General features: G+C 46.7%; 1 protein-coding gene across 1 annotated transcript in view; it reads right to left on the bottom strand.

The window, feature by feature from the left end:
* The window catches only part of LOC118155650 (ras GTPase-activating protein 1-like), a 113386-nt gene that overhangs the window by 63999 nt on the left and 38794 nt on the right, over window positions 1-10593 (bottom strand). The window contains exon 4 of the mRNA XM_035309034.1: window positions 1900-1970. Coding sequence (XP_035164925.1) covers window positions 1900-1970 — 71 coding nt within the window. The remainder of the gene's footprint in view (window positions 1-1899; window positions 1971-10593) is intronic.

Here is a 10593-nt window from a genome sequence, read left to right as displayed (position 1 = left end):
CCTATCACTGGTGTTTACAGAGAATAGGTCACCCGCCTCTCCACTCCTCCTCACGAGGAAGTTGTAGACTGTGATGAGGTCTCCCCTCAGCCTCTTCTTCTCTAGGCTGAACAGGCCCAGTGACGTCAGCCGCTCTTCATATGTCTTCCCCTCCAGGCCCTTCACCATCTTCGTCGCCCTCCTCTGGACACTCTCCAACAGTTTAATGTCCTTTTTGTACTGCGGTGCCCAGAACTGCACACAGTACTCAAGGTGAGGCCGTACCAGCGCAGAGTAGAGCGGGACGATCACTTCACTTGCCCTACTAGCGATGCCATGCTTGATGCACCCCAGGATACGCTTGGCCCTCCTGGCTGCCAGGGCACACTGCTGGCTCATATTCAACTTGCTGTCAACCACAACCCCCAGATCCCTCTCTGTGGGGCTGCTCTCCAGTGTCTCGTCGCCCAGTCTGTACATATAGCCAGGGTTGCCCCATCCCAGGTGCAGGACCTGGCACTTGCTTTTGTTAAACTTCATGCGGTTGGTGATCGCCCAGCTCTCCAATCTGTCCAGAATTAAATTAACCCTAAAATAATTCAAATTTTTCAAAAATCAATTATAACATTAAAATTCTAAGTCAAGAAGTCAAGGCATCCAAGTGGGTTTTGAATATCTGCAGAGAAGGAGACTCCACAACCTCTCTGGGCAACCTGTTCCAGTGCTCTGTCACCCTCATAGTAAAGTACCCTCTCATATTCAGCCGAAACCTCTTATGCTTCGTTTTGTGCCTGTTGCCTCTTGTCCTGTCACTGAACACAACTGAAAAGAGACCAGCTCCATCCTCTCAGCACCCTCCCCTCAGATATTTATATACATTGATGAGGTCTCCCCTTAGTCTTCTCTTTTCCAGGCTAAACAGGGCCAGTTCTTTCAGCCTGTCCTCATACGACAGGTGCTCCAGTCCTCTAATCATCTTAGTATCCCTCCTCTGGACTCACTCCAGTAGTTCTATGTCCCTCTTGTACCAGGGATCCCAGAACTCGACACAATGCTCCAGGTGTGGACTCAACAGGGCTGAGCAGAGGGAGAGGATCACCTCCCTTGTCCTGCTGGCAACACTCTTAAGAATGCACCCCAGGATACCGTTGGCCTTCTTTGCCAGAAGGACACATTGCTGACTCATGGTCAGCCTGCTCTCCACCAGGACTCCCAGGTCCCTCTCTGCAGAGCAGAACTCCAGCAGGTTAGCCCCCAGCTTGTATATCTTAGCCTATATCTTAGGCCAGCATTCCTAACAAGAACCCAGTTCAACCAACATGTTATATCACCTTGTGAAACCAAGATGGTCTCATTAGGGTACTAGAACACTGAAGGGAAATGGTTGTGTTTTTTGTTGTTGTTGTTAGTTTTTTTTGACATCTTCCTTTTTTTCTTTTTTAGCAGATGCTAAATATACTATTCTTAATTTTATTAGATAATCAGTGCTCACATTGTCTTTCTGGTGGTCAAGATTGGTTTGGCTTGAATTATTTATCTTCTGCTAGTTACTTCTGCAGGCAAATTTTAGGGAAAAGCCTAGATAATTTGTTTTAAACCCTCACTAGACATTTTTACACAGCATTCCCTAATACACAAACTTATCCACTTTGAGAAAAATGTAAGCCTTTGAAATTGGTAATGTTCTACTTCTAAACTAAGCTTCATAGTTTTAGCACTTTAATGCAATACAAACAGTATATCAAGGATAAAACTTATTACTATATCCATCAAGAAAAAAAAAGTTATCATACTTTTAACATCCCATTGTTAAGTCTAAGATGCAATTGGAAAGTATTTGCGTAGTAAACATACTAAAATCATTAATATTCATAAACAAGAAAAATTTCACAACTGCTTCTACCTATTATTAAAACATACCTTATTTCATCAGTTTCTGGCACTTTGGTGTATGGTAGAATTGCTCGAACTCTCCTTCTATCCTCCACAGGCTACAATTTAAGAGAAGAGAGCAAAGATATTACATTTTGCTTTCACTCACTTTTAGTGTAGAATTCCTCTCCCCAACATTACGCTATTCAGAGGGAAAGGTCTGGTAACAGAGATTTGTATCCAGTTGTGAGTTTTAAGTTTTCAAATGGTCAAAAAAGTAAGAGCTAAGAATGTTTAATTCCTAAAGTTATCTACAACAGCTCTCATTACATTCCTAGCCTCGTAGCATGACAGATAACATATGCTATCAAAATTAATTACCAATAATGTAACTCCCATGAAAGAGTACTTTAGAATTCCCTTCCACTTAGTGAAAATTTAGGAAAATTTAACATTCGGAAACATTTGGGTTTTGCTTGGAGGGATGAACGTGAAGATACAGTTTGTAGGTGATTTTTTTTAATTTACTGATATTGTCTTAAGCATGGAGAAATGAAAGATGACCAACTTTTAAAAACTTCAGTTATTTGAAGGACCCATATTTTGAAATGTATGCTTGATACATAGAATATCCTGAGTTGAAAGGGATCCACAAGGATCATCAAGTCCAACTCAGGGCTCCACTCAGGAACACCATATGTTTGAGCGTGCTATATAAATGCTTCTTGAACTCTGACAGGATTAGTGCTGTGACCACTTTCCTGGGGAACGTGTTCCAGTGCCTGACCACCCTCCTAGTGAAGAACCTTTTCCCAGTATCCAATCTGAACCTCCCCTGTTGAAGCTTCATGCCATTCCCTCGGGTCCTTTCACTACTCACCAGGAAATCAGAGCCTGCCGTTCCTCTTCCCCTCGTGAGAAAGCTGTAGGCCTCAATTAGGTCTAACCTCAGTCTCTTCTACCCTAGGCTGAACAAACCAAGTGACCTCAGACACTCCTCAAATATCTTCCCCTCTATACCCCTCACCATCTTCAAATTCCTCCTTTGTTTTTATATCCTTATACCGTGGCACCCAAAAGTGCACACAGTACTTGAGGTGAGGATGCAACAGTGCAGAGTACAGAGTACAGTGGGACAATCACTTCCCTTGACCACCTAGCAATACTATGCCCGATGCACTCTAGGACACAGTTGGTTTGGCTGCCAGGGATCACTCTTGACTCATATTCAACTTGCCATCGACCAGAACTCCCAGATCCCTTTCCACAGGGCTGCCTTCCAGCCTTTCAAATATGGATGTATATCAAGGGTTCCACTGTCCAAAGTGCAAACTCTGGCACTTGCTATTGTTAAATTTCATATTCTTGATGATTGCCCAGCTCTCTAGTTATCACGATCTCACCAAAAGACCTCTCTATACTCAAGGGAGTCAACAGCTAATACTAATTTAGTATCACCTGCAAACTTACTTAGCATGTGTGGAAAAATTGCTGGAGGTGACTTATTAAGACTAAAGGTATGTCCATATATTAAGAGAAGTTTGGTATTTTTTACTGTGCTAGGCAGCTGAACTCTATCATAACTGCTCTCTCACTCCCCCTCCCCAGAAGAGTAGGGGAAGAAGAAAAGAAAAAAACAATTAACGGGTTGAGATAAGTACTCTTGAGGTAGTCTATGCCAAGGATGTGCGGAGCCTCTGGGACTGTCACAGTGGGGTGCTTCTGCCACTCATTCCCAGTTAGGCTCACTTCAGCCTCCAATAATCATAGAATCATAGAATCATAGAATCATAGAATATTCCGAGTTGGAAGGGACCCATAAGGATCATCAAGTCCAATTCCTGGCACCACACAGGTCTACCCAAAAGTTTAGACCATGTGACTTAGTGCATAGTCCAAGTGTTTCTTAAATTCAGACAGGCTTGGTGCAGTGACTACTTCACTGGAGAGCCTGTTCCAGTGTGCAACCACCCTCTCAGTGAAAAATCTCCTCCTAATATCTGCTCTGAACTTCCCCTGCCTCAGCTTCACCCCGTTCCCGCGGGTCCTATCACTGGTGTTTACAGAGAATAGGTCACCCGCCTCTCCACTCCCCCTCACGAGGAAGTTGTAGACCGCGATGAGGTCTCCCCTCAGCCACCTCTTCTCTAGGCTGAACAGGCCCAGTGACCTCAGCTGCTCTTCATATGTCTTCCCCTCCAGGCCCTTCACCATCTTCGTCGCCCTCCTCTGGACACTCTCCAACAGTTTAATGTCCTTTTTGTACTGCGGTGCCCAGAACTGCACACAGTACTCAAGGTGAGGCCGTACCAGCGCAGAGTAGAGCGGGACGATCACTTCACTTGCCCTACTAGCGATGCCATGCTTGATGCACCCCAGGATACGCTTGGCTCTCCTGGCTGCCAGGGCACACTGCTGGCTCATATTCTACTTGCTGTCAACCACAACCCCCAGATCCCTCTCTGCGGGGCTGCTCTCCAGCGTCTCGTCGCCCAGTCTGTACATATAGCCAGGGTTGCCCCATCCCAGGTGCAGGACCTGGCACTTGCTTTTGTTAAACTTCATGCGGTTGGTGATCGCCCAGCTCTCCAACCTGTCCAGATCTCTCTGCAAGGCCTTTCCACCCTCGTCCCAGTCTACAACTCCTCCAAGTTTGGTGCTGTCAGCAAATTTGCTCCAAACACCTTCTAGTCATACATCCAAATCATTTATAAAGACATTGAAGAGGACTGGCCCTAAGATAGAGCCTTGAGGGACCCCACTAGTGGCCATCCGCCAGCCTGATGTGGCCCCATTTACCACAACCCTTTGAGCCCTGCCCGTCAGCCACTTGCTCACCCATCGTATGATGTTTTTGTCTAGTTGTATGCTGGACATTTTGTCCAGTAGGATTCTATGGGAAACCGTGTCAAAAGCCTTGCTGAAATCCAAAAAGATCACATCAGCTGGTTTCCCTTGGTCAACTAAACGGGTGATCATATCGCAAAAGGAAATCAAATTTGTTAGGCAGGACCTACCCCTCATGAACCCATGTTGGCTGGGACCAATGACTGCATTATCCCCCAGGTGCGCTTCAGTAGCCTCAAGAATCATCTTCTCCATAATTTTACCAGGCACTGACGTGAGACTGACAGGCCTGTAATTGCTAGGGTCTTCTTTCTTACCCTTCCTGAAAATTGGCACATTTGCCAGCTTCCAGTCTACTGGGACCTCTCCAGATGTTCCTTGGTAGCCTGATGGCATTAGGGTACACTTTGCACTGGTATCCACTAGAGCTTTGTATTCCTGTGGTTCTGATGTGCTAGGACACTGGATCCACACAGTCGAATAAATCTGGATGTTCCTCTCCTCTACCTGGCCAGAGGCAGGGCCCCTCTAGGCCTGGTTGGAGTATCTGTCACTTAATTCTTGCAAAGGCGAAGCAGAGGTCCGGTCCCTTTGTCAGGGTCAAGAGTAACATCTGTAACAATTTGCGGCAGTTGCAGGGCAAGGAGGTGATCAGGCCTAGTCAGCATGGGTTTATGAAGGACAGGTCCTGCTTGACGAACCTGATCTCCTTCTATGACAAGGTGACACGCTTAGTGGATGAGGGAAAGGCTGTGGACATGGTCTACCTTGACTTCAGTAAGGCATCTGACACCGTTCCCCACAGCATTCTCCTCAGGAAACTGGCTGCTCATGGCTTGGACTGGCGTACACTTTGTTGGGTTAAGAGCTGGCTGGATGGCCAGGCCCAGAGAGCTGTGGTGAATGGAGTCAAATCCAGTTGGAGGCCGGTCACTAGTGGAGTCCCCCAGGGCTCGGTACTGGGACCAGTCCTCTTTAACATCTTCATCGATGATCTGGATGAGGGGATCGAATGCACCCTCAGTAAGTTTGCAGACGACACCAAGTTAGGTGTGTGTGTCGATCTGCTCGAGGGTAGGAAGGCTCTGCAGGATGATCTGGATAGGCTGGACTGATGGGCCGAGGCCAGCGGTATGAAGTTCAACAAGGCCAAGTGCCGGGTCCTGCACCTGGGGCACAACAACCCCAAACAGCGCTACAGGCTGGGAGATGTGTGGTTAGAAAGCTGCCTGGCAGAGAAGGACCTGGGAGTATTGGTTGACAGTCGGCTGAATATGAGCCAGCACTGTGCTGAGGCGGCCAAGAAAGCCAGCAGCATCCTGGCTTGCATAAGAAACAGCGTGGCCAGCAGGTCCAGGGAAGTGATTGTCCCCCTGTACTCGGCTCTGGTGAGGCCACACCTCGAGTACTGCATTCAGTTTTGGGCCCCTCGCTACAAGAAGGACATGGAGGTGCTTGAGCGAGTTCAGAGAAGGGCTATGAAGCTGGTGAAGGGTCTGGAGAACAAGTCGTACGAGGAGCGGCTGAGGGAGCTGGGACTGTTCAGCCTGGAGAAGAGGAGGCTCAGGGGCGACCTTATTGCACTCTACAGGTACCTGAAGGGAGGCTGTAGCGAGGTGGCGGTTGGTCTATTCTCCCACGTGCCTGGTGACAGGACGAGGGGGAATGGGCTCAAGTTGCACCAGGGGAGGCTTAGGCTGGATATTAGGAAGAACTTCTTTACTGAACGGGTTGTTAGTCACTGGAATAGGCTGCCCAGGGAAGTGGTCGAGTCACCATCCCTGGAGGTCTTTAAAAGATGTTTAGATGTAGAGCTTAGGGATATGGTTTAGTGGAAGATTTGTTAGCGTTAGGTCAGAGGTTGGACTCGGTGATCTTGGAGGTCTCTTCCAACCTAGACTATTCTGTGATTCTGTGATCAGCCCTTCTACTGCCTCTGGGGAACTGCCCAACAGAAACCAGAGCAGTAATTTTCCTAGGAGACCTCCTTTTTGCTGTTTTATTTCCTTGCAGTTCACTTACTCGAGCTGATAGGGTAGGTTCATCATCCCACTGCCTCATATCTTCCCCGTGGTCACGCAGATAAAACCACAGGGCGCCATGTTCTGTGTGTCCCAGGTACTCTCTCCCTCAATCAGGAAAAAGCTGATTCTTAATGGCTGAAATATTGCTCCACCTGGGTGAGGAGGGAGATATATTTTCTTCAGGGTGGTGGAACCTTTGGGACAGTTTCTCCACAGCCGAGATGCAGGCCCGTAGTGGGGCAGAGAGATTTTCTACATATTTTTGTAGCTGGCTGGACACAACATCCACTGTTGGTCCTATCCCACCTTTCCAATTCATTGCTGCCAGTGTGCTGGCATGTGGTGATGGTGCACCCCGAACAAACTTATGCCACATGGACGTTGTGCACTGGACTTCATCAAGATCTTTAGGTATCTGGGTGTTGTCGAAATCACTATAAATCATCTCCAGCACAGCTAATTCCCTCAGTTGCTGGAGACCTTTCTCAATGGTGGTCCACTTGCCTACTTGATATACAATATCCTCCTCGTGTGGATACCTTTCTTTCACACCTGCCAGGAATCGCCTCCAGAGGCTAAGAACCTGTGCCTCTCTCCCATTTTCTCTGTCTATGACCTTTTCTCTAGAGAGGGATCCCAGCTACTTGGCTTCATGCCTTCTAATTGTTGGATATTGGCCCCAGTGTCCCAGCATCGAAGCAGCCAAGTGAGGATGTGCTCACCTGGGTGTCGACTGAAATCCTTTTGTATATCTCGCAATTTACTCAGGGATAGGGATTGGGTGGTTTTTGACTCTTTTATGATTTCCATCTCTTCTTCCTGCTGTTTTTGTGATGACTCTGCTTTAGAGCTGCCTGCCTTTTCCCCTTCTCCCTCCTTCTTAGGAGGAGCTTCTTCACTTACTAAATGAGCTGACTTCCGTTTCCATTGTTTTCTCTTGACTATGGGGGCGACTGATACCATGGTCCTCTGGGTTATCCACAGTGTGTGTTATCTGGTCATCAGATTCAGAGACCTCCTCCCTCCCTTGAGGGTGCTGGGTAGCATTAATCGCTGTTTGATAGGCAGTGTTAATTACTGTTTGATAAGCATAGGCCAGAACCCAGCACAGTGCTCCAAGCTAGAGTCCTCTAGCTTTGCCAGGATCAAGGCATACATCTTTCAAATATTCTGTCAGTTTTTTAGGATTTCGCACTTGTTCAGGGGTGAAGTTGAAAAGCATCGGAGGAGACATCTGTGACAAGTACCTACCTATATCCTCCCACACACCTTGCCACCCACCACCACACTTTCTGGGTGCAGATTCCTGAGTGGTATTCTTAATTAATTGTTTAATCTTATAGAGAAGAGGAAAAACATTGTGCAGAGTTAGCAATAGGAGTACATTGGTTACACATGGATATTCAAAGTACTCAAAAACTATTGTAATTAGCCCAGAGGGGAAAGAAGGAGGAGGTACCATTCCTGATATTATTCATAAAATGACTTCCAGAGGAGGAAAGGAAGACAGTATAGTTTTGAATATTCTCTAAAAGATAATTTCCAGGAGACCCAAATGATAATAATGCAGAACCCGAATACCAGATTAAACTCAAGGCCACTGCTTTACAGCACAGCAAATTAAAAAACAAAACAAAACAAAACAAAACAACAACAACAACAACAAAAAACAACAAACAACACAAAAAAATTAAAAAAAGATTTTAGCACACTCTCTGATCGGATATAGAGGAGAAGGGAGAACGTGGCACAGATTACATGAAACATGATCAAACAGGAAAATATTAACAGGAAACTGAAAATGGTGACTGTGGGAAAGGAATTCGCAGGTGGCTTTGCCCTGCTTCCCATGTCCTTGTATTAGAGATAATGAGGAAACAAGCTAGAGACAAGTGCATGGAGAAGCTAGACCTATGATAAGTTGTTATCGGCGCACGCTGTAGTTAGTTGCCTATATATACTCTGTGAGAACCTGCAATAAAGGGAGGACGATTATACTTGCATCGAGGTTGCATCGTTACTCCGGTCCGTTTCCCTTTCCAACAACATCTGGTAGCAGAGGATGGTTACGCACCAGACAGTCCAGTGCGACTAAGTCTCCGAGACTGTGGTAAGCAGCTAGAGGAGGAGGGATTGGGAAAATAAACGGCTGAGAGGGTGCCGCTTGGCAGACATGGGTCAGGGTGGCTCCTTACCTCTCAGGGGAAGCACAGACACGGAACTGGAGGCTGCTGCATTGTTGCACGCTGGAATACTCTCTAAGAGAGGTAGCGAGACAACGGGAAGATAAACGACTGAGAGGGTGCTGCTTGGCAGACACGGGTCAGGGTCGCTCCCTACCTCTCAGGGGAAGCTCAGCCACGGAAGTGGAGGCTGCTGCATTGTTGCTCACTGGAATACTCTCTAAGAGAGGTAGCGAGACAACGGAAAGAAACTGATCAAATTGATCAAGTTGGGACAAGATGGGGACATTTTAGAGAGACTGCCTTGCTGTTCCCTGTTACGGAATGGCGGGAGTTAGGGAATACCATGTGGGAAAGGACTATAACAGGGGATTCAAAAGATGAAAAGGAAGTGAAAACTGTCTGAGTTGTGACGAACGGTATTAGAGACATTAAAGGCTATGGAGGCGGAGAAGGAGGTTGCCTGTGCCGCGGCCCAGATGTCAACACTAGGAGCGGCAGCCCTTGCAGAACTGTTACTGACTTTTAACACGCATTGTGGGCGAGTACTCTGGGGATGCCCCTCTAAATCACGCAGAAGTCCCGCCGACACACCATTGGGCGCGGAAAAGACGGAAGTTGGCGGGGCCAGGTCAAAGCACAGATCTGAGCCGCTTGCGGAAGTAACACCCCAGGACACCCAGGGGGGATGTCCTGCACCACCCACAGGAGAGGGAGGAGAGGCATGCCGACCTCCACCCTCGGCTCCGCCGCTGCTGCGCCCCGGCCACCCCCGGGTCGGCCCCGAGCCTCCCTCTCTGCTTCGCTCTGCTGCGCCCGCCGAACCGAGCGGCTCTGCCGCTGTTGCTACCCCCCAACCCCGGGCCGCCCCCCCCGGGCCGCCCCCCCGCCCCCCCCCCCAGCCCGCCAGTGTGTCTGCTGGCGCTGCCGATGGCAGCCCGGCCAAGGTTTCAAACCTCCTACCCCAGACTTGTGATAACTCCTTATGGTTTCTACCAAAAGAAAAAAAAAAAAAGAGAGAGAAAGAAAAAAGGAAAGAAAAAAAAGAAAAAAAATAGAAAAAAAAGAAAAGAAAAGAAAAGAAAAGAAAAGAAAAGAAAAGAAAAGAAAAGAAAAGAGAAAGAAAAAGAAAGAAAAAGAAATGAAAAGAAAAAAGAAAGAAAAAAGAAAAAAAAAGAAAAAAATGAAAAAAGGGAAAGAAACAGGAAAAAATATAAAAAGGAAAAAAGAAAAAGAAAAAAATAGAAAAAAATAGAAAAAAATGAAAAAAAATGAAAAAAGAGAAAGAAAAAATGAAAAAATCGAAAAAATGAAAAAAAAAAAAAAGGAGGGAAAAAGAGACAAAAAGAAAAGAAAAAAAAAAGAGAGAAAACCAGGGGAAACTGGTTACAAGATACCAAGAGGAGGAATGTTTGAGTGTGGAGCCAACTTTTTTGGAGAGATCCTGGAATGGTTTGGGTTTGCCCTTGCCTGCTGCACCATCGAAAGCCTTGCATTTGCATTGTGTACACTTTTTATCTTGGGCTCTCGGGCAAAGCAACACCACCAGTGGTACCTTGAGAAATTTGAAGACTACCCAAAGGATAGAAAAATTCTGATTCCATTTGTGTATTAACAGATGCTTTGAATACCATCAGGTTCTGGTGGTGACGCTGTTTTTGAAATGGTTACGGTTTGGAACAACTAAC

The sequence above is a fragment of the Oxyura jamaicensis genome, chromosome W (assembly GCF_011077185.1).
Source record: "Oxyura jamaicensis isolate SHBP4307 breed ruddy duck chromosome W, BPBGC_Ojam_1.0, whole genome shotgun sequence".
Lineage (NCBI taxonomy): Eukaryota > Metazoa > Chordata > Aves > Anseriformes > Anatidae > Oxyura > Oxyura jamaicensis.
Note: the sequence above shows the minus strand (reverse complement) of the source record. Positions and strands in the feature narration are given on the sequence as shown.